This window comes from Aythya ferina, assembly GCF_964211825.1.
Source record: "Aythya ferina genome assembly, contig: HAP1_SCAFFOLD_170, whole genome shotgun sequence".
Classification (NCBI taxonomy): Eukaryota; Metazoa; Chordata; class Aves; order Anseriformes; family Anatidae; genus Aythya; species Aythya ferina.
Window position 1 is genome coordinate 184,008 of NW_028181358.1, and position 27,753 is coordinate 211,760.

General features: G+C 49.4%; 3 protein-coding genes across 3 annotated transcripts; 1 reads left to right on the forward strand and 2 right to left on the reverse strand.

The window, feature by feature from the left end:
• Positions 1-2,493: 2,493 nt before the first annotated feature.
• Positions 2,494-3,426, reverse strand: LOC311428873 (olfactory receptor 14A16-like; the record flags this gene model as incomplete). Its single annotated transcript, XM_084540110.1, has 1 exon — positions 2,494-3,426. The coding sequence occupies one exon, from the start codon at positions 3,424-3,426 to the stop codon at positions 2,494-2,496; it is 933 nt and encodes a 310-aa protein (XP_084396236.1).
• Positions 3,427-14,709: 11,283 nt separating this feature from the next.
• Positions 14,710-15,636, reverse strand: LOC311428874 (olfactory receptor 14C36-like; the record flags this gene model as incomplete). The annotated part of the gene is made up of 1 exon (XM_084540111.1): positions 14,710-15,636. One exon carries the CDS (start codon positions 15,634-15,636, stop codon positions 14,710-14,712), a length of 927 nt encoding a protein of 308 aa, XP_084396237.1.
• A 10,383-nt stretch (positions 15,637-26,019) lies between these two features.
• LOC311428875 (olfactory receptor 14A16-like) lies at positions 26,020-26,943 on the forward strand (the record flags this gene model as incomplete). The annotated part of the gene is made up of 1 exon (XM_084540112.1): positions 26,020-26,943. The coding sequence occupies one exon, from the start codon at positions 26,020-26,022 to the stop codon at positions 26,941-26,943; it is 924 nt and encodes a 307-aa protein (XP_084396238.1).
• Positions 26,944-27,753: the final 810 nt, after the last annotated feature.

Sequence of the window (27,753 nt, forward strand, 5' to 3'; positions counted from 1 at the left end):
TAAATAAATAAATAAATAAATAAATAAATAAATAAAATGGCAAAGCTGATCTGGACACTGAGAGCCCATCAGTGGAATGGCTGCCCTGCCCTTGGGAATGGAGAACACACACTCTCTAGATTCGCACACTCATATTCACAGATCCTCTGAGCATCACCATGGACGTTTGTATCTTCTTCGGGCTCCTGCCCAGCTCCCAGACCCTCTGCAGCAACCCTGCAGCACACAGGGTGTGAGGTGGGGTGGTTGGCATCACCAGAGGATCAACATTCAGGGCTGGGACTGGTGGTGCAGCCTCGGTGCCAGGCTTGAGTACAGAGATTTCGTTGCTGCAGCAGAAACTGTAGAAGGGTCCTTCCTTTCATTTTTCACCTCATTTCAACTTTGCAATTTCCTGTTTCATTTTTACATTCTGAGCTACGGCTGATTCACAGCAAACAGCTGGAAGGAGCTGAAACGGTACCCAAATGGGCATCTCCAAGAAGACCGCCCTTGCACATGTTCACTTTGAAGCAAAAGCTTTCAGAGCATGATAGAATCATGGAATCACTTAGGTTGGAGAAGACCTCTGAGATCATTAGGTCCAACCATTAGCCGTGCACCCATTAATCCTTAACTAAGAGCCTTCTCTCCTTTGGCTTCTGGCCCCAGACAAATCTGAGGGAGGACGAAGCTGAGGCCTGTACACGGAAAGGACACAAGGTGAGGTTTGGGTGTCCCCGAGAAGACAGAGCTTCAACACCCCCAGAGGGGACTCCGGAGCGTGAGCCGAGCTCTCAGCACTCTCTCCCACAGCCTACTGTCATGCTGCTCCGCAAAGGAGCCCCACGGGAGGAGAGGGCCACCCTCAAGTGAGGTTTTGCAAATGGTGCTGGCAGCACCTCGGGTCTCCCCTCTGGTTGCAGTCCCTCGTGCCAGCATGTGGCAATCCCAGCCCTGACTGCAAAGAGCTGGGTACATCTCCGTGTGCCCCTAGAGGAGAGCTGAGCCATGGGAGCGTTGGCATGGGGCACCCTGGCCAAAATCGGCCATCCGGGCAGTGTCAGGACCTGCCTGTGAGGAGGGCTGGCTGTGGGGAGCCTGGGCTCCGCCCAGGATCAGGAAGGGCCCGGGCCTGTGTGTGGCTGTGGCACAGCCACTTTGAACAGGGGGGGTCTCGGCTGAGCGCTGTGCAGGGTCAGTGGCGCGCTCACAGCCCTCCTGTCTGCTCCTGCTGTGCTGCTCCCCAGCTCCCTTCCCCTGCGTTCCCTGCATGGCGGGCACAGTCTGGCTGACCCCCAGCACCGAGGACCTTCAGGGATACTTCTTGATCGTTCACAAAGTCTTGCTGTGGGTCCCTGGGTTTTGTTGTGTGGCGTGAGCATGCAGAGGAAGGATATTTTGGGAGTGGTAGTTTCATGAGTGTTTTACTGGTAGCGCCTTAAAGAATCCATACTGTTTCACATATAGATAAATGATCATAAGTAGAGACTTACTTTACTGGTGGTAATGTTGTAGTAACTTGTAATATGTAATAGTTGCTTTACTGCTAGCAGTTTGTAGTAATTTGTTATTAGGAAATTCACAGAACCAGAGCAACAAAATTTCCATGTCCTTGCGTATTACAGTATCCTGCAAACTCACTGACATGATCTTTACACACTGTGGGTCATCTAACCATCACAGGTCCTGATGTTTACAGCTTCATGATGCCTTTGGTATTTTCCTCAGAGCTGCAGGATCAACCACAGATCTGGGGCTTGTTGACAGTCCCTCTCTGCAGAGAACAGACCCAACCCACAGGGGCTGGACTGTTCAGGCTGGCAAATAGCATGAACTTAGCTTTTTCTGCTCAGGTTTGCTGCTCCTTCACACACACCCTGGCCTGTGGCTCATCTCCCTGAGGAGAAGGAGGCAAACTGCTGAAGGTGCCACACTAAAGGAGAAATATTCCACCTGTGCGAGGGATGGGTTGGTGGAGAAGAGGTTGGTGGGGATGAGCCCTGGGTTCTTTCTGCCATTCACCACTAAGGGAGGCTTGAGTCCGCAATTCAGTGTTTACAAGGCCCATAGGTGCCTGCAGTCCTGTATTCTGAAGATCCACCCTCCCTACATCATGTTTACACCTTAGTTCTCTGAGTTTGGGCTCAACATTTCCAGGGACTGGGCGCCCTGCAGTGGAAGGCTGCGTTGCATACCCTGGTCTGGTTGCGGGTGTTTTTGCCAAGTGAGCAGCAGAGGCACAATCTCCAGCTGTGCCCACCTGTGCACAGCTGCTGACTGGCTGGTGTCTCCCCCTGTCCCACCAGCACGGGGTGAGCAGAGATCCAAAACACACTGGGGAAGAAGAGAGGTGCATCAGCTCCACCAGTCCCTCCTCTGCAGGTCTGTGCCTGACCCCAGCAGCTCTGGGTTTGGTGAGCTGAGATGGTTCAGCAGTGGCGGTGGAGGGAGAAAGACATAGAGGCATAGTCAGGGATAAATTGGAAATGGGTTATGAAGAGATATTGGCAGCTAATAGCTACTGGAAGACTGAACCAACTTTTTCAGTGCATCCTTGAGCTCCTGGTTCCTCATGCTGTAAATGAGGGGGTTCAGTGTTGGGGGCACCACTGAGTAAAGAACTGCCACGACCAGATCCAGAGCTGGGCAGGAAATGGAGGAAGGCTTCAGGTAGGAAAATATGGCAGTGCCGACAGTCAGAGAGACCACGGCCCAGTGAGGGAAGCATGTGGAAAAGGCTTTGTGCCGTCCCTGCTGAGAGGGGATCCTCAGCACAGCCCTGAAGATCTGAGCATAGGACAGCACAATGAATATAAAACATCCAATACCTAAACAGAAGCTAAATGTGATGAGCCCAACTTCCCGGAGGTAGTCTGATTCAGAGCAGGAGAGCTTGAGGATCTGGGGAACTTCACAGAAGAACTGGTTCACAGCATTGCCATGGCAGAGCGCTAATGAAAACGTACTGGCAGTGAGCAGGATGGCAGTGAGAACCCCACTGCCCCAGGCAGCTGCTGCCATGGTGGCACAGGCTCTGCTGCTCAGGAGGGTCCCATAGTGCAGGGGCTGGCAAATGGCCACGTAGCGGTCGTAGGCCATGATGGTGAGGACTGAATACTCTGCTGACATAAAAGAGACAAACAGAAAGACCTGGGCAGTGCATCCTGCGTAGGCAATGGCCCTGGTGTCCCTCAGGGAGTTGGCCATGGCTTTGGGAACAGTGGTGGAGATGCAGCCCAGGTCAAGGAGGGCAAGGTTGAGGAGGAAGAAGTACATGGGGGTGTGGAGGCGGTGGTCACAGGTTACGGCGGTGAGGATGAGGCTGTTGCCCAGGAGGGCAGCCAGGTAGATGCCCAGGAAGAGGCAGAAGTGCAGGAGCTGCAGCTCTCGTGTGTCTGCGAAAGCCAGCAGGAGGAACTCAGTGATGGAGCTGCTGTTTGACATTTGCCACCTATGGGCAAAGTACCTGTGCAGGGAGGAAAAAAACGTGACAATTTTAGAATAGACTTCAAGTAAATTAATTTCTCAAAAAGTCTCCACTAGCTATGAACACCCCCTTTTAATTTTCTGTGTGTCCTTCCTTCACCTCTGTGTCTAGAGCTCTGTTTTTTGCTGCTCTTGTGTGCCATGAGGAGCAGGTCTTCTGCCCTCTGAGTCCAAAGGAGTCAGCCCTGCTCTGCAGCAGTGGGTTGATGGAAACTTTGGGGGAAGGTGTCAGTCCTGATGTTCACATTTGTCAGATGAAGCCATCCCTAACACAGACATGCTCATTTACTTCTGCACTCCAAGTGCTAGGGAATGGGGATGGAAACAGGCAGTTTGTGTGAATAGTGTTTATTTTATTTTATTTTAGTTTTTAAATGTTACCCCTATCTTACCAGGGGACTGTACTTCCATGTCTAAACCCTCAGCATTTCTGCTGCTCTCAGGGAGAAGACAGTGAGCCCTGAGAGGCAGAAGGATTGCCTGTGGCTCAGTGTACAGTGAGGGAGCTGCTCTGTCCCTGTAGCTCATTGTCAGCTGCCCTGAGGTTCATATTTGTGAGGCGAAGTGTGATGACACTCATCTGTTACCCCAAAAGAAAGGAGACACTGCTGGGAGAAAAGGGATCCACAGCAGATCACTAAACATCTCAGCCTTTTTCAATCATGTTTCATTTAAGCATTTGAACAACATTTCACTGCTTATAGCATCTCTATGCTTCTCCATGGGTTTATCAGATAACACAAAGATGCTGAGAGTTATAGGTGTATTCTGGAGGGCATCTCACAGCTCAGAAGGATACCCTCAGTGTCCAAATGATGGCATCTTGCTATGGGAGTGTTAAGCTCATTCTCCAGCCCGACAGACAACATTGCCCAGAGCCCCACAGGTTAGACGAAAGCTGGGGCACCTCATTCCCAAGGAGGTATCTGCATGGGAGTACCCCTGAAGTAAGTGCGTGAGCTTGCAGCTGAAGCCCCCCCTTCCCAGATAACCCAACAGAAGTACCTAGAATAGCAGCAGCAAAAGGCCAGCAGAGTCAGCTGGGCATTCAGGAAAGCCTTTCCCTCCCCCAGTTGTGCAAACCACCTCTCAAACAGTGACAGTGCAGGGCAGTCACCCTCAGCCCTGTGCTGTGCAACAGGAAATGGGCACCTGGCAGGAGAGATGCACTTTGCCTCCTCTGCTGGTTTAGTGGGCAAGGAAGTGGCTGGCTCAGGCTCTGAATGCCACAGCTATGAGGGCAGGGGCTCTGCTGGGTGGGAGGGGAGTTATGAATGGGGATACTTAACGAAGGAACCTGCACCGCAAGTGATGGCCTGGGGTGCCTATACCTCACCTGCTACCCATTTTTTTTCCATGGCAGCTCCCTCTCACTCACTGCCCATATCTCTGCTGCCTTCAACTGCCCCTGCCAGGAAATGTTTCGCTGTCCCCAGATCTTCTTCCTGTCTGTGCTCACATCCTTGCCGCTGTGCATCCTGCTCTGCCCTGCAGCCTCTGTGTGTGTGCAGGAACTAAAGAGCAGGTCACAAAAGCCCTGATAAGTCGAAAGGTGATTGTGGAGCTGTCTGTCAGGTGACAGGTGGTGGGGACCATTGCTGAGATTCCTCATAAGTCTCAGAGTCTCAGCTTCTTTTGGGAGTCTCAGCCCCTTTTGCAACCTGGCAGTTGTTTCCTCTTCCCACCCAGCTGAGAACCAGAAAAAAGTGGAAGTACAGACTCAGGAAAGCACAAACTCAAGCAGCAAGCCCCCGCCTTGACTGAACATGGGAAAAGTTCCCTGGGAAATACCTGGGGGTGCTTTGGAGCTGTGAGCAGCCTGACACAGGCAGTAGCATCTGGGCACCAGCAGGACCCTGCCCTGTCCGGCCAGGGGACTCCTTCCAACCACAGCTTCTCCCTGCAGCCCCTGGGCAGCTCCCTTGGCAGCTCCCTTGGCTAAGCCTGGCAGGTGGCAGAGGTCCTGCCCCAGCACACAGCCCCTGGGTGCAGGGACCCTGCCCTGAACCAGAGCCCTAGGCACCCCTGCCTGCTTCACAGTCCTTTGCACTTTTTCAGTTAAAGCCTCTGGAATGGGTATTCTTCTAAAACATTTTATGGGCTGTGGGCTATGCTGCCTTTGTGGGACCCTTACAGGCACTGCAGCATTGCTCTGCAGCCAGGAACTTACCGGCTCAAAAGCTGCAGTGTTTCTCCTCTGGAATGCTATCTTCATCCTCCCACTCCAGGCTGCCTTTAACATCTCTCTGCCTCCCTCTCCTCTCCATATGCCCTGCAGGCAGTGCCCCCAGCCCTGCTGTGCTGTGCAGAAGAGCTGAACGAGGGCAGATCTGTCTCTCTACAGCACTGCCCTCTTGACAAATCTCTGTCCCAGGAGCCCAGCCCAGCTCAGCAACAGAGGCCCAGCCCAAGGCATCACTTTCTCTGACCATCTTGGCTCCCTGGAGCTGCTCCTTGGGCTCCTGTGGAGCGAACCTGGAAACAGGATGAAGAAATCTCTTGTGCTCCCTCCACCAGCTGGGGAGAGACTATTATTGCCAGCAGTGTCATTGCTTATATCACAGAAAAAGATAGGTTTTTAGTCGTCTTTCATAGAATCATAGAATGATTTAGGTTGGAAGAAACCTTAAAAATCACCTAATTCCAACTCCCATGCCATCACAGGGACACCTTCTGCTAGACCAGGTTCCCCAGAACCCCTTCCAACCTGTCCTTGAACATGTTCTAGGACCTCACCACTCTCATAGTGAAAAATTGTTTATTAATATTTAATCTAAACCTACACTTTTTAAGTTTAGAACCATTACCCTTGTCCTAACATGACACTCCCAGATGAAGAGACCCTTCCCAGCTTTCTTGCAGAGCCTCCTTTAAGTACTGGAAGGCTGCTATAAGGTCTCCCCAGAGTCCTCTCTTCTCCAGGCTGAACAACCCCAGCTCCCTCAGCCTGTTTTTGTACGAGAGGTGCTCCAACCCCTTGGTCATTCTTGTGGCCCTCCTCTGGACCCACTCAAACAGCCCCCTCAAGAGCCAGCAGGCTGGGGGTGGGGACATCACCAGGATGGGGATAGGACATTACCAGGGCAGCTGACTTAAAGCAACCAAAGGGATAGTCCATACCATATGATGTCACACTCAACAATAGCATGGGGGAAAGGAGTGTGTGGGGGTTGGCTCTTGTTATGAAAATGTCTGTCCTCCCAAAGATCTGCTATGTGTATTGAGGCCCTGCTACCTGGGACATGGCCAAACATCGCTCATCAATGGAAAGTAGAGAGTAATTTCTTTTCTCTTTCTCTGTGCTTCCTCACAGTGTTTTGTTTTGTTTTTTATTTTTTTTATTTTTTTATTTTTTTTCCTCATTAAACCCTTTTTCAGCGAATGTGGTTGTGGTGAAGTTCAACTGCCCACCTGAGTAAAACCACCACACAGATACAGAGGATCCAAGGCCCTCTATACTTGTATTGAAAAAGAGAAATTGGCAGCATATGAAGGACTTTGAGCTGCTTCAGAAGTGGTTGGTACTGAAGCACAGATCCTCCTGGCACTCTGCCTGCCAATGCTGGGTTGGGTGTTCAAAGGGAGGGTCCTCTCTACACATCATGCAACTGATGCTGTACTGAAGGGAATTTATCACACAACTCCAGGCTGGTGTGCAACTGAAGCATTTATTGAGTATACATTCTTGCATTTTATACGCTTATCATCTCTGCACGTGCCAGTTATGCTACTTGGCAAGCTTGCTCACTGGTGGCTATACTAGCATTCACGCAACTATCATGCTCTTATTCTACTCATTGATTTGTTGTCATGTGGACCGCTCATGCCGGTTGTTTTCTCAACTCCTCTTTCATTGGAAATTGTTACTTCTTCTTCGACCTTGTGCTACTTGTCTTGTATCTTATCTTGCATTTTTCTGCTAGCTACTTTAGTTCTGTGTCACTGGCTTCCAAACTGAGCTCCCATAATTCCCCCTTTTTGTGTTTCTATGAGCCAAGCTGATTGCACTGAGCATAAAAGCATTTTTTGGAAGCATTGAAATAAGCATGGTATGACTAACAGAATCACAATTACCATAATCAGCACTACAAATGCTCCTCTTATAAGTTCTCTCAATCATCTCCCTATTCCCAGGCTTTGCAACCATGATTCCAACCCTCACGTGCTAGTTGTTTACTTGTCTGTGAGCTCCTTGAGTTTGGATAATTGTTGGTGAATCGACTGAGAATGATCACCTAAGTTCATACAACACATGCTTTCGAATTTGTCACAAAACATGACAAGGACTTGTCATGTTTTGACAAATGCTGTACCCTAGTGTACTTTTGTTCATTATAATATCATTATAATACCAAAACACATCTCCATCCCAAAAGCTACCCACCTCCAAGGTGCGACCACCCTTCACTGAGCACGCACTCTGAATTTCTTAGAGCCTATTACTTTAAACGGAGATGGGAGAAGTTTTCACCAATCATAACTAAGATATGCTTGACTAGAGCCACTCAAGCTCCACCTAAAGATAGAAAATAATATAAATTGTCCTAAGAGGGAGGGGATGTTAGGGAAGATACCACTGTCAGGGGAGATACCATCCTGAGGGAATACAACATCCTTAGGACCTCCTGACTCCTGGGACCAGTTGATGGGCTGAGCCTCTCTTCCCCCCTCCCCCCCCCCCCTATTCGGACGCCTTTGGGTGAGATTTGAACACTTGGTTATAAATTTTTCTAGAGTCTTTGATTCTTTTAATGCACTAATTTCTAGGCTGCGTACCTGTAACACCTGTGTATTTCATGCATGCTAGCTTGCTTTTGCAGACAGTCACTATTGCTGGCAATCCAAAGAACCTGATTATCTGTTGCTGTAATAAATCACACTTGATTGCATTGTTATAGCTCTCATTAAGTGCAACTAGGGTAAGGGTGGTTATACGTTATTGGTGAATCCGTGACCATGATAGTTCAGTGTTCTGAATCCAGCCAGACCCCTAATGGTTAACGCGTTATTGGTGAATAGCTGACTGGGCCCCTAATTGTTGATGCATTATTGATGAATCCGACTGGACCCCTAACGGTTAATGTGTTATTGGTGAATCCAACTGGACCCCTAACGGTTAATGGTGAAATAACGGTTATTGGTGAAATCTGTGATTGTGATAGTTCAGTACCCTGAATCCGACTGGGCCCATAATGGTTAATCAGCTACACCCCTTAATGCAACAAGGTGCGAGCTTGAAGTAGTTAATTAGGGAGTGGGGGTTGTATGGCCAAATTGGTTAAAAGATCGGCTCGAGAGTTGCCCTCAGTGAAAATGCCTGGTAGCACAGTATGACTGCAAACATCACACAATACGGGTACAAACGTCGCTCAACAAGGAATAGGAGCTCTTTAAATTTTAAAAACAGCATCTCATTCTGAATGTGGTGTATTTGTGCCCTTTCTATTCGTTGTACTACTCCTACAGCATATTGCGAATCCGCCACAATGTTTAGTGGTTCATTGGACCAATTTTTAAAGGCCATGATAATAGCATGTAGTTCTATGATCTGGGGGGAGCCCTGTACCAAATTGATCATGTGCTGCCATTGTCCAATTTTCTCCCACGTAACAACCGCTTTCCCTGTCTTTCCTGACCCATCAGTAAAAACAGTTTGGCCTTGTACTGGTTGCCATTGATATAGTGGCTTTGGTTCAATTCTTATATTATTATTATAAAATGTGATCAATTTGTGAGAGGGGAGGTGTATGTCCACTCGTCCAGTAAAGCCCATGAGATCCAGCTGCATTTCCAGGCTGTTTTGCAGGCACCAATCAAGATATTCCTTCACAATGGGTATTACAACGGTTTCAGGCTCAATTCCGGCTATTTTCACAATTCTTTCCCTGCCTCTTTTTATTAAGGCTGCAAACATCTCCACTCTTGTCACTAGTGTCTTTGTGGGTTGGTGTGGCAGAAATACCCATTCCAACAAGAGTAATGGATCGGGGGCATTTGGATCCCATTGCGCTATAAGAGCTAGGGGTTGCAGGTCCTGGTTACACAAATAAAGTTGAATAGGCAATCCTTCTGCTCATCGGTGACATTGCTGCTTCATGAGTTCTCCTTCTATGTGACTCAGTGCTGTCTTTGCTTCCTTTGTCAGTTGCTGAGGCGCGTTGATATCATTGTCACCTTTCAGGAGATCAAACAATGGGGATAATACTTGATTATTAATTCCTCAATAGTTTTGTATCCAATTAATATTACCAATGAGCTTCTGTAGATCATTCAATGTCTTAACTTCTTGTGCTATGGTAATGCTTGGGGTTGAATGGTTTGTTGTAAGATTTTCCAGCCCAGGTATTTCCACGGTGCCTCTACTTGGATTTTCTCGGGGGCTATCCGCAACCCCCATGTTTGCAGTTCTTGTCTCAGCCTCTGAACTATTTCATGGGTTAATGATTCTGTAGACGATGCTATCATCCATGGATGCTATATCATCCATGTAATGATAAATACAGGTCTTGAGATATTGTTTTCTAATAGGGGCTAGGGCTTTAGCAACGTACGTTTGGCATATGGTTGGAGAATTCTTCATCCCTTGTGGAAGAACAGTCCAGTTATATCTATCCATAGGTTCGCTTTTGTTTATTTTTGGTACCAAAAATCCAAATCGCGGTGCATCCTTAGGGTGGAGCAGAATGGTAAAAAAACAGTCCTTGAGGTCAACAATAATAATATTCCAGTTACGTGGAATCATGGTGGGAGAAGGCAAACCTGGTTGGAGAGATCACATTTCTTCCATCACCTCATTTATTTTTCTTAAGTCAAGTAGTAATCTCAATTTCCCACTCTTCTTTTTAATTACGAACACGGGCGAGTTCCGTGGACTGGTGGTTGGGACTATGTGCCCTGCTTTCAATTGCTCCTGAACAAGTTCTTGTAATGCTGTGACCTTTTCTGCGGGGAGCGGCTCTTAGAAGGATCAGACTCTTAGAAGGGCATGATGTCCATACAGTGTACATAAAAAATATGTTCGGGTAAACAGTCTGTGTTATCCCTGGCTCAGGCCATCCATGGGATTGCTTTCACTCAAGGCCCTGGGTGCTCTTGGTGAATAATGTAGGAAGATGGAGATGTCCCAGGTGCACCTCAAAGGGACTGTATTCACAGAGGGAACAGCCCCTGATTTGAACTGTATGTTGACAATTGCTATATCATGCTGTGTGTCATCGCTATGGTGTTAATGGAATTACAGGAGGAGTTACCCAGACTAATGAAGAATTAATCTTGATGGAACTGGGCAAGGGCAATGGTGATGGAACCAGACCTGGCTCCATCAGGCAACACTCCAACACCACTTTCTCCCATCCTGAAAGACCATTATGACAGATGGAGCCCAAACTCACGAACTAAACAAACTGAACAGACCTTTCAGAAGGATGGCCCATAGACTTAGTATGTTACATACATGTGCTATATCAAAGGACAGGAAAGGTGGTGGTGATTAATTGGGATGTACTGGAAAGTGTGGGACTGTGGTACTTTTACCCGGCTGGGCAACTAAACTCCACCACAACCCCTCTCATGCCCCCTCCTCAAAGGGAAAAGGGGAATAAATATGATGAAATGGGCTTAAGGGTTGAAATAAGGAAAGGAAGGTCACTCAACTATTATTGTCATGGGCAAAACAGACTCAGCATAGGGAGATTAACGTAATTTATTGCCTATTACTAACAAGCCAGAGCAGTGAGAAACTCAAAACATACTAAAAACACCTTGCCCCTATCCACCCTCTTCTACCTCCTCCCCTTAGTGGTGCAGGGGAACGGGGGCTGCGGTCAGTCCCTGATGCTTTGTCTCTGCCGCTCCTTCACGCTCACTCTCTGCCCCTGCTCCAGCGTGGTCCCTCCCACGGGATGCCGTCCTTCCTGAACTGAGCCTGCAGGGGCTGCCCACAGGCAGCAGCTCTTCAAGAACTGCTCCCACACCACTCCGTATCACAGGGCCCATTCAGCAGCAAACTGCTCCAGAACAGGCCCCCCACTGGCGGCAGCTCCCCCCAGACCCCCTGCTTCTGTGTGGGCTCCTGTCCACAGGCTGCAGCTCCAGCCCGGGGCCTGCTCCTGTGGGGGCTCTCCATGGGCTGCAGCCTCCTGCAGGCCACATCCACCTGCTCCACCGGGGGTTCCTCCACAGGTTACTGTGTGAAGATCTGCTCCACGTGGAACCCATGGGTGCAGGGGGACAGCCTGCTCCACCAGGGGCCTCTCCACAGGCTGCAGGGGAACTGCTGCTGCCTGCCTGGAGCACCTCCTGCTGCACTGGCCTTGGGGTCTGCAGGGCTGGTTCTCACTCCTCGCTCTCCCAACAGCTGTTGTAAAGCAGGTTTCTGGTTTTATTTATTTATTTTCCCCCTTTCTTAAATACGCTCTCACAGAGGTGCAAAAAACTTTGCTTACTGGCTTAGCTATGGGCAGTGGCAGGTCCCTTTGGAGCCATCTGGAACTGGCCCTTATCTAACACGCAGCAGCTGCTGGTCTCTGCTTACAGACACCACCCCTACGGCCCCCTACTACCAAAACCTTGACACATAAACACAATACAGGAACCTGAGCATGATGTAGATTATTCAGCTTAAGTAATGGATTTTGTCCTGGTTTCAGCTACAGTAGAGAAAATTTTCTTCCTTGTAGGGGGTATGGCATCGGTTTGGATTTATGATGAAAAATGGATTTATGATTTGTGTCAATAACACACTGACGTCTTAGTTGTTGCAGAACAGTGCTTACACGGGGCAAAGGACTTTTCTGCTTCTCATGCTGGTCTGCCAGTGAGGAGGCTGGGGGTGCACAAGAAGTTGGGAGGAGATAAAACCAGAAGAGTTGATTGCAGCTGGCCAAAGGGATATTCCAGACCATTAGATGTGCTCAGGAATAAAACCTGGGGGAGTTTGCCATGTGAGCTGCCAGAGCCAGGGGACTGGCAGAGCATCAGTTTGCACTTGGTAAGCAAAAGCATTGTGCATCGCTTTCTCTCTTTCTTTTTCTCTTTCTCTTTCTTTTTCTCTTTCTCTTTTTCTTCCTCTTTTTTCTCTTTCTTTTTTTTTTTCTTTTTCTTCTTTTCTTCTTTTGTTTTGTTTTGTTTATTTGTTTTCTTATTAAACCGACTTTACTACAACTTAAAAGTTCTTAGATTTTACCGTTTTCAGTTCGCATGGTGGCACTAAGCTAACAGCTGTGTGCGGTTTGGCTGCCTGACAGGTTCAACCAACAACAAAAGAGTCCTGACCCAGCCCTCAGTCCCTACGAGACCATCTTGCAACCCTGATCTCAGCACACTGAGCTCATGGAGAAACTAGCAAAGTAGGAAGACTTTGTTGTCTATTTCCTGGACATGTTCTTGACAGGCACTTTGGAATAAGACATTATTCCACTGCATTCAAGCAGTGCCCTAAGGAGATCCTGTCTGAGCATGCTGAAATGCTGTTCTGGAGGCCAGCTGTGTCACTCAAGTGCCCACTGCACGTCCCTGTCTGTGGTCCCAGCATGGCCACACAGCAGCACTGGCACCAAGCTGCAGGAGCAGCCAGGCCTTACACCACCAGCAGGGCTCAAAAGGAGAGTGTGGCAGTGGCGAGGGAGCAGCTCTGCATGGACCCAGCACTGGTGCTCCTTGGCTGTACTGCTGGGCCAGGGCTTTTTTCCCCTTCACCTCTGCACATGAATTAGCCATGGCTTTGGGGAGAGTGGTGGAGATGGAGCCCAGGTCAATGAGGGCAAGGTTGAGGAGGAAGAAATACATGGGGGTGTGGAGGCGGTGGTCGCAGGTTATGGCGGTGAGTGTTTTCATGCTCTTGATTATAGTAATTGTAGTGTTAGCAAAGTGGACTAAAGCAGCCATAGAATCTGCACACGCCGAAGACGACCATGAAGAGGTTCCTGATAATCATTCTGACAATGACGTGGGCTGCGACACCTCAAGGACTGCCAAGGACAGTCTTCAATCCTAAGGAGAATGTCTGGGTATCTCTAGCTAGGGAACTGAATACCACCACCTTCTGTGCAAGTCTAGCCAGCCCTAGCACACCTTTTGTTACATACCTTGTACCATTAAGTGATTATAGTAATTGTATTGTTATTATGTTTAAGTTGTGTTATGTAATGTATTCGACGTTTGATGGAAAAAACCTTCGGCCAAGTACTGCTCGTACAAAAAGAAAAAGGGGGAATTGTTGGTAATTGGCACAAAGGGCATGGACATGAGTCCATGGAACAGTTGTTCGATCTGAGCTTGTTTTAAAGCAACCAGGAGTAGGCCTCAGCAAATCCCATGGCTTGCTGTAGCTGAGCAAACCAAGCTACCAGGGTAACTATGAGAAGTTCCCATGATAGTGTTCCCACGTCGCCCAATTGAGGAATTCAGAAAAATATTGTTACCAGCAGCTGGCTTCAAGGACAAGGTCTACGTGACTGCTAATCGCAAGGGGGTTGTTTTCTTGCAGGTGGGGTTGTTTTCTTGCAGTTGTTTGTCTGAGTGCTTTCAACCAATAATCTTGTGTGAAACACTATTCGCCCCTGATAAATTTGCTATAAAAGTCAGGCTATCCGGGTAATAAAGAGAGAGCATGATCTGACCATACTGGTGTCTGTCGTGCTTTTGGCCATGCTTCCTAACAGTTTGGCAGCTGCAGAGACAGCAATTGCATGAGACGTGAGCAGGTGTAAGACCTGCTCTGCATGGTAGCTGAGCTATGAAAAGATGTTGAAAAAGTGAGGAGCATCTAGGATTCAGAGAGGGAGATAGATTGCTGGTGTCTAGCTCTGGCCTCTGTGGAACAAGAACAGGCACCAGGAATTCCCCAGCATGAACGGAATGCAGTATTCATCCCCAAGCAGACACAAGGCAGAACCTGCAAGGATGTGAATGAATGGTAACAAGTCCAGGCTTGAGGTGGCAGACAAAATCTGCCTTCGCCCATCTCTGGTAGCCCTGAGGAACAGGTATGAGTCCCTTGGAGGCTGAAAGGGACTCACATGGGTACTGCCGCTGCAGACACAGAAAAGGCCTCAGAGAAAATATATAAGAAACAAAGTTATTTTATTTTGTTTAAATAGAAAACCAAAATGAAGAATATTATTTCTAAGTGAACAAAATTACTCATAAAAACAGTAAAAACAGCACAAAGGACAGGCAAGGTCTATTGTGAGTAAAGTTTTCAGTTGTTTTCGGAAGAAGGGAGGCAAGAATGTTTATTGGTTATGAAAAACACCTGGTCATCAGTTTCCACACAGCATCCTTAAGCTCTTTGTTCCTCATGCTGTAGATGAGGGGGTTCACTGCTGGAGGCACCACTGAGTACAGAACTGCCAGCACCAGATCCAGGGATGGAGAGGAGATGGAGAGGGGCTTCAGTTGGGCAAACATAATAGTGCTTATAAAGAGGGAGACCACTGCCAGTTGAGGGAGGCATGTGGAAAAGGCTTTGTGCTGTCCCTGCTGTGAGGGGATCCTCAGTACGGCCCTGAAGATCTGCACATAGGACAGCGCAATGAAAACAAAACAACCCCCAAATAGAAAAGCAGTAACCACAAGAACTTGAACTTCGCTTAGGTAGGAGTCTGAGCAGGAGAGCTTGAGGATCTGGGGGATTTCACAGAAGAACTGGTCCAGAGCATTGCCATGGCAGAGAGGCAGTGAAAATATATTGGCAGTGTGCAGCACAGCGTGGAGAACCCCACTGCCCCAGGCAGCTGCTGCCATGGTGGCACAGGCTCTGCTGCCCAGGAGGCTTCCATAGTGCAGGGGCTTGCAGATGGCAACGTAGCGGTCGTAGGCCATGATGGTGAGAAGAGATAATTCAGCTGAAATCAAAAAGACTAACAAAAAAACCTGTGCAGTGCATCCTGCATAAGAAATGGTTGTGGTGTTCCAGAGGAAATTAGCCATGGCTTTGGGGATAGAGGTGGAGATGGAGCACAGATTGAGGAGGGCAAGGTTGAGGAGGAAGAAGTACATGGGGGTGTGGAGGCAGTGGTTGTAGGCTACAGCTGTGATGATGAGGCTGTTGCCCAGGAGGGCAGCCAGGTAGATGCCCAGGAAGAGGCAGAAGTGCAGGAGCTGCAGCTCCTGTGTGTCTGCAAATGCCAGCAGGAGGAACTCAGTGATGGAGCTGCTGTTACACATTTAGTGCTTCTGGTCAAGGGAGCCTGTCCAAAAGAAGCAAAGACTGTACAAAATTTAAGGATTTCTCTGACCAAAATCCATTGCACCTCTCATAGAATACCCTACAAACACCACACTGCCTCACTGAATTCCAGGAGAGCTTTCTGCAGCTGCTTGGCTTACCTCTCGTTGGTGCTCTGAGTGTCACAACAAAGCAGGGGGCTGCGCTGTGGGCTCTGCAACAGTCAGTCTAGGTCTACAGCAAGAGGTAGAACAGAATCCAGAGTAATCTGAGTGTGGTGGTTTTACCATGCTAGGCAGCTAAACACCACAACTGCTCTCTCACTCCCCCTCCTTAGATGCGGAGGGGAAGAAGTAAAGTAAAGAACAACTCACAGGTTGAGATAAGGATAATTTAATTAAAGGAAAAAATAATAATTATTAAGGAAATATTATTATTAACTAAACAATTTAACTAAAGGAAAAAAAAGGAAAGGGGAAAAAAGAGGGGGAAAGGGAAAAAACAAAACAAAAACAAAACCAAATAGAGGCTATGTGGAAGTGCAGAGGAAAGAACTTACTCTCCACTGCCCACAAATGAGCGACGCTTGACCATGTCCTTGAAGCAGGGCCTCAACGCACGTAGCCAGCGTTCGGGCGGAGGACCGACATTTTCACGAGAGCCCACCCCTCCCCTCTTCTTCCTTTTTCCACCTTTTATTGCTGAATGTGACATCATATGGTATGGAATATCCCTTTGGTTGGTTTAGGTCAGTTGCCTTGGTGATGTTTCTTTTCTCACTTTTTTTGCCCACCCCCTAGGAGGGTTAGAGAGAGGCCCGATGCTCTGCCAGCAGTGCTCAGCAGCAGAAACAACGCTGGTGTGACAACACTGCTGTTCTAGCTACAAATGCAAAGCACAGCACTGTATGGGCTGCTGCAGGGGAAGTTAACATCCCAGCCAGACCCAGTACACTGAGAAGTCCAGTGGCCAGGAACATCTCTCTGTTTGCAGAACATGAGGAGCAGGTCTAATAATTCCCTAAGAAACAGTAAAGGTGACATTGGTACTCTTTGTATGCTGAGGTGTGTGAGGTGCCTCATACCTACAGCAATGCTCAAGGAGCCTTAGTCTTTAATATGGACGCTATTACTCCATTACCATCAGACTGCTTCAGCACATGGGCAGGAAAATAGAAGATTGTAAAATCTGCATTGCCATCAGGTAGCTCTTTCCTTGCAGTTTTGCTGGGAAATGCCCTGGGGAGGTGTGGGACTGTGAGCAGCCTGCCCCAGGCAGCAGGCTCTGGGCAGCAGCAGGACCCTGCCCTGCCCTGCCCTGCCAGGGGGGGCTCCTTCCACCTACAGCTTCTCCCTGCAGTGCCCTGGGCAGCTCCCCAGGCAGGCTGAGTGCTGTGCCTGGTAGGCGGCAGAGGCCCTGCCCCGGCACACAGCCCCTGGGGCACAGCAGGGACCCTGCTCTGCACCACAGCCCTGGGCACCCCTGCCTGCACCTCTGGCTGCACAGCCTGCAGCCAGCCCAAAGAGAAGGGAGCCCTTGATCCCTGCACACTGACCCTGCAACACACAAGCCCTGCATGACCTTCAATTCCAACACCAAGCATCCTCCTGACAGCTCCCATCAACTGAGGGATGTGGCAGCTCCGGGAGAGCCTGGCACGGTGTGCAGCAGCATTACCCTGCACCCAGAGACTTACCATGGGGAGGTGGCTGGGAAGATTTATCCCCCAGCAAGCACTCCTCTGTCTTCCTAACCCAGGCTGCCCTGAATTCTCTTCCCCTCCTCTCTCCTCCCCATGTCAGCTGCATGCAGTGCCCCCAACCCTGCTGCGCCTTGCAGATGAGCTGCTCCTGGACACAGCTGTCTCTGCAGTGCTGCCCGCTTGCCAGAAGCTCCCTCCCTCTATCCTACAAGCTGTCCCAGCTGAACAGCACAGTCATTTTACTGACCCCCTCCCCTCCCCCTGGTGGGTTTGGGTAGACCACAGGAGCCTCAGACATTGAGAGGAAATGGAAGACATTTCTCAAGTAGACAATGCAGATGCAAACACCAAAGCCTCTCACAGCATTAAGGAGTCCCACTGAGGGACATTACTGACAAAGGCTCCCCATGGACTTGTTAGAGCAGAAAAGTGCAGGCAGTGATGACGGGGAGACGAAGACCAAGTAAAGGTGGTCCTGATGCTGAGGAAACCTTGATGTGTCCCATGAAGTCCAACAGTCAAGCCCTGACCCCAGCCTCTGGGAAGGGAGATCCTGTCCCTCCAGGGCTCTTCCTGGGTTGGTGCAAAGTGGGTAAGGGCAATGCCAAGCACAAGGCTACAGGAGGACATCTCCTAGGCTCCTGGAGGGGAATGAGGAAGCACTGAGACCCGGTTGTTGTAAAGATGAGGTGTCTCCTCATAGGCATCACTGACAAATACAACAGTCAGAGATCAGTAGACAAAGATGTTCCCTCTGTTGGGGACATTCAGCCTTGCAAAAGAATCCTGACCATAACCACCACAGGTTGTCCATGTCTGCATCTGTTTCCCTTCAGGACTTAGGCATCCACACTGCTTCCCCACCTTTTTCTCTCTTGATCGCCTTCCTGCCTTGACTGATGTTTCTCTGTCCACTCTCAGTAATCCATGAAACATAAAGCCATAGGCTGATCTAGACACCCTCTGGGTGAACTCTTGCACCACAGCTCTGCTCTTCGAGTAACATTTCACCTCAGCCCCAATCTCACCACCCCCAAAACTGAATTTTGTGATGTTCTTTCTTTCTCATGCTCTTTTCTACAGAGGAAAAACTGCACCATCACTGCACCAAAGAAGCCCAGGTCACTCAGTCTGGGCCACACTGCTCCAGAAATAGCCAGAGCAGCACTGAGTCGAGGGGGACGATAACTCAGGTGGTCTGGTTGGCCCCTGCTGCCCCTAATGCAGCCCCATGAGGAGCTGGCCTTACTCCCTGTCAGCATATCCCACTGGCTCCTATGGTGACCTTCTAGCACCCAAGCCCTTCTCCTCAGGATCTCTCCTCAGCTGCTCGGGTCCAACTCTGCCCTGATGGATGCAGGCTTTCTGCCCCACATGCAGCACTTGACACATCTCCTTGCCATCTTCAGGAGGTTTCTGTTGGCTGAATGCTGGAGATTCCCAAGGTTCCCCCTGCCCTGGAGCTCCTCAGCAGGCCCAAGTCAGCTCACCTCAAGTCCTCCGCTTTGCCTTCTTCCCCTCTCTCAGCAACCTCAACTCTGCCTTCTCACCTCTTTCAAATCCCTGAGCACTTCATGTTGAGTTCTAAGGATGAAGTCCTGCGGGTCACCTCACCTCACCAGCTCCTCAGTCACCCATGTCAGCAAGATGGTCTCAAGGAGCTCCAAACCCTCCTGGAGGGTTTGTGTAAGGGTAAGCAGAAGCAGAGGGTCTGCTCCTTCCAGGGTATCTAGTCAAGGATACATGTCTGATGAGGAGAGTTTGAGGGAGCTGGGGTTGTTTAGCCAGGAGAAAAGGAGGCTCAGGGGAGACCCTATCACTCTCCAGAACTCCCTCTTAAGAGGTTGTAGCAGGGTGGGGATCGGTCTTTCTACCTGTCCTGGTTTCAGGTAGGACAGAGTTAATTTTCCTCCTAGTAGCTGGTAGGGCACTACATGTATGTTTTGGATTAGGATGACAAGAGTGCTGATAACACCACGATGTTTTAATTGTTGCAGAGCAGTGCTTACACTGCTCTGACGTCTCAGCTTCTTGCTCTGTCCTGCCAATGGGCAGGCTGGGGGTGCAGCAGGAGCTGGGAGGGAACAGACCCAGGACAGCTGACCCCAACTAGCCAAAGGGGTATTCAATACCATCTGACATCATGCTAAACAATATATAGGGGTGGCTAGCCGGGGGGGAGGGGGGGGGAAGGCCGGACTGCTCAGGGATAGGCTGGGCATCGGTCAGTGGGTGGTGAGCAATTGCATTGTGCCTCACTTGTTTCATACACCTCAGGGTGCCTGGGAATATTCTTCGCTTCTCCTAAGGAATGCTTGCGTCCTTAAAAGGTTCGTTTTTGTGTGCCCTGCAATGATGCTTCCAGGCTCCAGAGAGGTCCAAATGTTTCCATTGTAACTCCAAAGGAAGTCCCTTTGGGAGAAACTGTGTAGCTGCAGAGAGAGGCTTGAGTGCTGTGCAGATATGCTTGGTTCCTCCAGAAGGATATTTCTGTTCCCTAGGGAGATGCTTGTTTTTCCAAGAGAGATGATTTGATGGAAAGTGTTTTGGCTGCTGAAAGGAGATTCTTTTGTTCCCCAAGGATACTATGGAGATGCCTGGGTTAAACAAAGAAGATCTTTGTGTTTCCTGAAATATGGACTGTATGGGTACTCAGTGGAGATGCCAGGGTAAACTCAGGAAGATGCTTGGATTCCCAAATGATCTCCTTGGTTGCCCCAGGAAGATTCCAGGATGCTCCAGGGTGGTTCTTGGATAACCTGGGAAGAGCCTCATGTGTCCAGAGAAATCCTTGTCTCCTCCAAGGTTCTGCAGGACTGATGCAGGGAGCATGCCCTGAGGACATGCTTTGGAGCTCCAAAGGAATGCTTGGCTTCCTGGGAATGATGCTTGGGAGATCCTTCAGTGGTTCAGAAAGATGCTGGGGTTCCCAGGGGACACTTGAAGTTGCCCCAGGGAGGTGCACCCAAGATTCTCCCTTGACAAACCATGGGGAGATGTCTGAGATCATCAGGAGGTGCTTGGTTTTCCTGGGGATATGCTTAAATGTCCAAAGAGGTGCTTGTGTTCCCCCAGAGGTGCTAGGGTGCTCCAGAGCAGGAGCCTGGGTATTAAAGCTTGAGTGCTCCATGGAGATCCTTGTGTGTCCAGGGATGCTGCAAGGAGCTGCTTGGCTGCTCCAGGTTGGTGCCTCTTTTCCCTGGAGGTGCTGGGGTGCCCTGAATCTTGTGGTGGTCCAGTGAGTCCATTTGTTCCTCAGTAAAGCTGCTTGCATTCTCTGGGGAAATGATTGAGAGGTATTTGGGTGTTTGAAGGATGTACTTTGGTGCCCTGAGGAGATGCTTAAGTGCTCTTTCTAGGTTCCTTACTTTTCTAAACAACCCTTTAGTGATCTGGGACAATTTTTCAGTGCATCTGGTGTGCAATGCTTGAGTGTTAATAGAAGATGCATGGGTCCCCCAGGAAAATGCTCATGTCACCTGGGGAGATGCCTGGGTGCCCAATGGACATACTTGAATGACCTAAGGACATATTTTTTGATGCTCTGGGGGGAGCTTTAGAGCTTTAGGAAGGTTTAGGGATGCCCTGGATTGATGCCGGTTTGCCCTGGGGAGATCCTGGGATGTCCAGGAAGATGCTTGGGTGACCAGGGAGGTTCTTGACTGCCAGATTGGTGTTGGTTGATATCCAGGAAAATAACTGGGTAAATCAACAGAGATGCCTGTGTGCTCCCAGGAAGGTGCTTGGGTGCCCTGGGTACACATTGGTGTCTCCATCAATGTGCATTGCTTGTACACCCTGGGGAAAAGCTCAGGTGATGTAAAGAGGTGTTCATGTGCCTTAGGGAGATGCTTGGGTGCCATGAATGGTGCTGCAGGAAGATGCTTGTATTCTCAGGTGAGATTTTAGCTTTCCCCAGGGAGATGCTTGGCTTCTCCAGAGAGGTGCCTGAATGCTCCCTGTAAAAAATTGGGTGCTTTGGAGAGGAGCCCGGGGTCCTCCTAGTATGATAGAAGGATTAGTACTTTTTTTTTTATTATTACCAAGGGGGAGCTTCGGTGCCAAGGGAGGTGCTTACCATGTCCAGTGAGATGCTTGTGTGCCCCAGATGGTGTTTTGGAGCCCTGGGGAGATTCTTGGGTTCTCCACTCAGATGTAGGAGTGCAGTGGGGAGATTCTTGGGTGCTCCGGTGAGGTGCTTGGGTTTCCAGGCAGGTGCTTCTGTGCTGCAGGGAGATGCTTGGGTGACCTAGGAAGAATTTGGATGCTCCAGAGAGGTGTTTGTGTGCTTCAGGGCTATGCTTATGCACCCTGGGGAGAATCTCATATGGCCTGGGAATATCCCTGGCTCTCTAGGAAAATGCTCACTTCCCCTGGGGAGACTTGGATGCCCCAGGAGATGGTTGGGTACTGCAGAGAGCAGTCTATATTCTCCAGGGAGGTGCTGGAGTGCTCCAAGTCTGCTGTTGAATTCCTTAGAGAGCTGTTTGGTTACCCCTGTGAGATGCTTATGTGACCCTGGATGTAATTGTGATGCACAAGCAGGTGATTGTGGTGCCAAGGGAGGTGCTTGGGTGCCCCTGGAGGTGCTTAGATAGCATGGGAAAATGCTTACATACCCCAAGAAACTCCTTGGGTCCTCCAAGAAGGTGGTTGGATTCCCCAGGGAGATGCTTGTGTACCCAGGAAGATGTTTGGCTGACCAAGGGCAATGTATGGTTTCCCCAGAGAGGTGCTTCATTGCTGGAGGGACATTCCTGGGTGCTTGAAATATACTCTTGGGTGACCTAGGCAGATTCTTTGGCACCCATGGACATGCTTGTGTGTCCAAGGAGGTGCTTGGGTATATCAAGGAGATGCGTGGGTTATGCAGGAAGATTTGTGCCCTCTGGAAGATATGCTCAGCGGGTACTAAATGGAGATGCAATGGAATGCTTGGGTTCTTTGGAATCATGTCTGGGATGACCCTTTGGTGGTTTGGAAAGATGCTGGGACTCCCAGGAGATATTTGAGGGTGCCCCAGGGCAGTGCATTCAAGATCCTCCCCAGAAAACAAATCATTGCCATCACACCCTTAGGCACACATGAATGTCCCAAGGGTAACCCGGCTTCTCCCTGCAGCACACAGGCATCTCCATGGAGCACCCAAGCATCTCCCCAGATCACAAACCCATCTTATTAGGAGGACCCAAGCACGTCCTGAAAGCACAAGATTGTTTCCAATGAGACTTCAGACACCTCCCCGGAGAAGTCAAGCACCTCCATAGGGAAATCGAAAATGACCCCTGGGAATAGAAGCATCTTCCAGGAGCACCCTCTATGGCACCAAAGCATCTCCCCAGGGCACATAAGCACCTCTTTAAATTACTGAGATTTTCCCCAGGACAGATAACCATTGTGTTAGAGTAGATGAGCATCTCCCCAGGATACCTACCCACTAACTTATACCTGTCAGGGTGCTTAAGCATATCTCCGAGGCACACAAACAACTCCTTTGAGCACCAAAAATTCTCCCCCAGGCACCCAAGCATCTCTTTGCAGCATAGAAGCACCTGCCTGAAACACACAAACACCTTATTGGAGTAGCCAAGAATCTCCCCACAGTTCATCTGACTAGAGAACCCAAGCACCTCCCCAGGGCTCCAAAACACCATCTGAGACACACAAGCATCTCATTGGAGATGGGAAATGCTTCCCTTGGCACCATAGTGCTTCGGTGGTTGCAAAAATACCTGCCAGGGTCTTTCAAGCATGTCCTTGTGGGCACCCAGGCATCTCTCCAGGGGACACAAACACTAACCGGCTAGATCCAAGCATCTTCCCACAGCATTCCAGCATCTCGCTGGAGCCAAGCATCACACAGAAAACACCCAACTATCTCCCTAGAGCACCCAAAATCCTCCCTGGAGAAACAAAGCTTTATCCTAGATCAAACAAACATCTTCCTTGGGCTCAAAAGAACATTTCCTAGGGTAAACAAGTGTCCCCAAGTAGCACTCAAGCATTTCTCTGCAGCAACCAAGAAAATCCAGTATCACCAAGCTATCTTGGCAAACCTTCATGGAGCAAGATAGCTTCTGCTGAGGCAGCCAGGCGTCTCAGTGGAGCACACAAGTGTCTTCTCCATGCACATTTTTCTGGACCAGTCAGGGATCTCCCCAGGGCACTTAGGCATCACCCCAGGGTGCCTAAAAATCTCCTTTGGAAAGAAGGCAGCATGTACATATAAGCAGCCAATAGGAAGCAAGGCCGGCACTTTACATGCCTTAGGGGCAGTGGGGGCCACCCAGACCACTTGAGGTGTCGTTCCCCTTGATTCAACTCTGCTGTTGCTACCTTGGGAACAGTATGTCCCAAGGTATGGCTCCAGGTTTTGCAGGAGTGTGAAGGAACTGGAGAGTGTGGAGGGGAGGTCTGCCAAGAGAGGCTTCAGGGCTTGAAGAGCATGACCTGTGTGAGGGGGCTGCGGGACCCGGGTTCCTTTGGCCCTGTGGCATTGAGGCTCCAGGCAGTAGAGAAGTATGCAGAGACTGCTTAATGTGTGGTTTCAGAGGTGTGGGTGCTTTTCCTCCTAGTAGGAAAGAGAATGAGAAAGGAAGAAAGGAAGAAAGGAAGAAAGGAAGAAAGGAAGGAAGGAAGGAAGGAAGGAAGGAAGGAAGGAAGGAAGGAAGGAAGGAAGGAAGGAAGGAAGGAAGGAAGGAAGGAAGGAAGGAAGGAAGGAAGGAAGGAAGGAAGGAAGGAAGGAAGGAAGGAAGGAAGGAAGGAAGGAAGGATATCACAAAATGCAGCTTCAGGCAGTGAGATTGGGGCTGACTAGAAAGGTTTATTGAAGGACGGAACTGTGGTACAAGAGGTCACTTTGTGGTTTATGGTATACTGAGGGCAGATGGAGGGACATCAGTCAAGGCAGGAAGGTGCTCAGGTGAGAGCAAGGTGGGGATTCACAGTGGGTGTCTAAGGCCAGCACGGAAACAGGCGCAAACTTGGGACAGCACAGGTCATGCTGTGGTGGTTTTGGTCAAGGTTCTTTTGCAAGGCTGAAAGCCCCCAACAGAGCCAACAGCTTTGTTTGCTGGTCTCTGGCTCTTTTCTCTTTCACTGATGCCTATGAGGAGACACCTTATCCTTACAGCAATAGGGTCTCATTGCCTCCTCATCCCCCTCCAGGAGCCTAGGAGATGCCCTCCTGTAGCCTTGAACTTGGTATTGCCCATCCCCACACTGAACTGACCCAGGAAGAGCCCTAATCTGCACTGGAGGGACAGGATCTCTCTTCCCAGAGGCTGGGGTCAGGGCCTGACTGTTGGCGTATTTTTGAAACAGCAAGGAGGCCATGACTTGCTTCAGCTGAGCAAACCAAGCTACCAGGACGACTATGAGGAGTTCCCATGACGATGTGCCCTTACCGCCCAATTGAGGAATTAAAAATATTGTTGCCAGCAGCTGGCTTCGAGGACAAGACCTACGTGACTGCTAATCGCAAGGGGGTTGTTTTCTTGCAGGTGGGGTTGTTTTCTTGCAGTTGTTTGTCTGAGTGCTTTCAACCAATAATCTTGTGTGAGACACTATTCGCCCCTGATAAATTTGCTATAAAAGTCAGGCTATCCGGGTAATAAAGAGAGAGCATGATCTGACCATACTGGTGTCTGTCATGTTTTCAGCCATTCTTTCTGCAACACCTGACTATTGGATTTCATGGGACACATCAAGATTTCCTCAGCATCAGGGCCACCTTTACTTCACCTTTACCTCCCCATCATCACTGCCTGTGTACTTCTGCTCTAATGAGTCCATGGGGAGCTTTTGTCAGTAATGTCAGTGGGACACATTAACATTGCAAGAAACTTTGGAGTTTGCATCAGACGTGGACCACTTGAGAAAATTATTCCATTTCCTCTCAGTGCCTGAGGCTGATGGGCTCTGTCCAAATCCATGGGGCAGGAAGTGTGTGTGTGTGTGGCGAGGGGTGGGGGGCGTGGGGGGGGCGGGAGTATTCAATAAAATGCCTTGGGCTAGGCTGAGCTGGGCTAGCTGAGCTGGGCTAGCTGAGCTGGGACAGCTCGTGGGATGGAGGGAGGGAACTCCTGGCAAGTAGGCAGCACTGCAGAAACAGAGGTAAGTGTAAGACAAAAACTACATGACAGCAATGCATTTTCTGCAGTCTCTGCTTTTATTTTACAGATCTCATGGTGAGGCAGGGAATGTTAATGTAGTAAAAGTATTTTTATTAGAGACTAAGGCTCCTCGAGCATTGCTGCAGTTCTGTGAGGCACCTAAGAAAATCCCTAAACTCTCCTCAGCGTGCAGACAGTACCAACATTACCTTTGCTGTTTCTGGGGAGATTATTTGACCTTCTCCTCATGACCTGAAAACAGGGAAATGTCCCTGGCCAATGGACTTCTCAGATCACTCCAGGTTCCCTTCTACTTATTGCTGTAGACCAGTACTGACTGCTGCAGAGCCCACAGCACAGCCCCCTGCTTGTTATGGCACCCTCAGAGCACAAACCAGAGGAAAGACAAGGACCAGCAGAATGCTCTTCCTGAAATTAATGAGGCAGAGAATATTGTGCGGGAGGGTGTTCTATGAAACTTGCAATGCGTTTTGGTCAGCAAAGTCCTTAAATACTGCACTGTCTTTTTTTTTTTTCTCTTTGTCACGCTCCCTTGCCCAGAGTAAATGTGTAACAGCAGCTCCATCACTGAGTTCCTCCTGCTGGCTTTCGCAGACACGCGGGAGCTGCAGCTCCTGCACTTCACACTCTTCCTGGGCATCTACCTGGCTGCCCTCCTGGGCAACGGCCTCATCCTCACCGCCGTAACCTGCGACCACCGCCTCCACACCCCCATGTATTTCTTCCTCCTCAACCTTGCCCTCATTGACCTGGGCTCCATCTCCACCACTCTCCCCAAAGCCATGGCTAATTCCCTCTGGGGCACCAGGGCCATTTCCTACTGGGGATGTGCTGCACAGATCTTTCTGCTTCTCTTGTTATTTTCAGCAGAGTTTTCCCTTCTCACCATCATGGCCTACGATCGCTACGTTGCCATCTGCAAGCCCTTGCACTATGGGAGCCTCTTGGGCAGCAGAGCCTGTGCCACCATGGCAGCAGCTGCCTGGGGCAGTGGCTTTCTCAATGCTTTCCTGCACACTGCCAATATATTTTCACTGCCTCTCTGCCATGGCAATGCTGTGGACCAGTTCTTCTGCGAAATCCCCCAGATCCTCAAGCTCTCCCAGTCAGACTTCTACTTAAGGGAAGCTGTTATGGTTGTAGTAACTGCTTTTCTATTGTTGGGGTGCTTTATTTTCATTGTGCTGTCCTATGTGCAGATCTTCAGGGCTGTCCTGAAGATCCCCTCGCAGCAGGGGCAGCACAAAGCCTTCTCCATGTGTCTCCCTCACCTGGCTGTTGTCTCCCTGTTTATCAGCACTGTTTTGTTTGCCCACCTGAAGCCCCCCTCCATCTCCTCTCCATCCCTGGACCTGGTGGTGGCAATTCTGTACTCGATTGTGCCTCCAGCAATGAATCCTTTCATCTACAGCATGAGGAACAAAGAGCTTAAGGATGCTGTGTGGAAATTGATGACCAGGTGTATTTAATACATAACAGAGTTCTTTCTTTGTTCTGCAAATCACTCAAAATGTTATGCACGGTATGCCAAGTCTATCTTATGTTGTTGAGTTGTTACTTTTTGTTTTTCAGTTTTATTCTTACAAAAGCTGTCCACAAAGAAATGCCATTTTTCATTTTGCTTTCATTTTGAAGAAAGAGAAAGAGAAAAAGAAAGAGAGAAAGCGATGCACAATGCTTTTGCTTACCAAGTGCAAACTGATGCTCTGCCAGTCCCCTGGCTCTGGCAGCTCACATGGCAAACTCCCCCAGGTTTTATTCCTGAGCACATCTAATGGTCTGGAATATCCCTTTGGCCAGCTGCAATCAACTCTTCTGGTTTTATCTCCTCCCAACTTCTTGTGCACCCCCAGCCTCCTCACTGGCAGACCAGCATGAGAAGCAGAAAAGTCCTTTGCCCCGTGTAAGCACTGTTCTGCAACAACTAAGACGTCAGTGTGTTATTGACACAAATCATAAATCCATTTTTCATCATAAATCCAAACCGATGCCATACCCCCTACAAGGAAGAAAATTTTCTCTACTGTAGCTGAAACCAGGACAAAATCCATTACTTAAGCTGAATAATCTACATCATGCTCATGTTCCTGTATTGTGTTTATGTGTCAAGGTTTTGGTAGTAGGGGGCCGTAGGGGTGGTGTCTGTAAGCAGAGACCAGCAGCTGCTGCGTGTTAGATAAGGGCCAGTTCCAGATGGCTCCAAAGGGACCTGCCACTGCCCATAGCTAAGCCAGTAAGCAAAGTTTTTTGCACCTCTGTGAGAGCGTATTTAAGAAAGG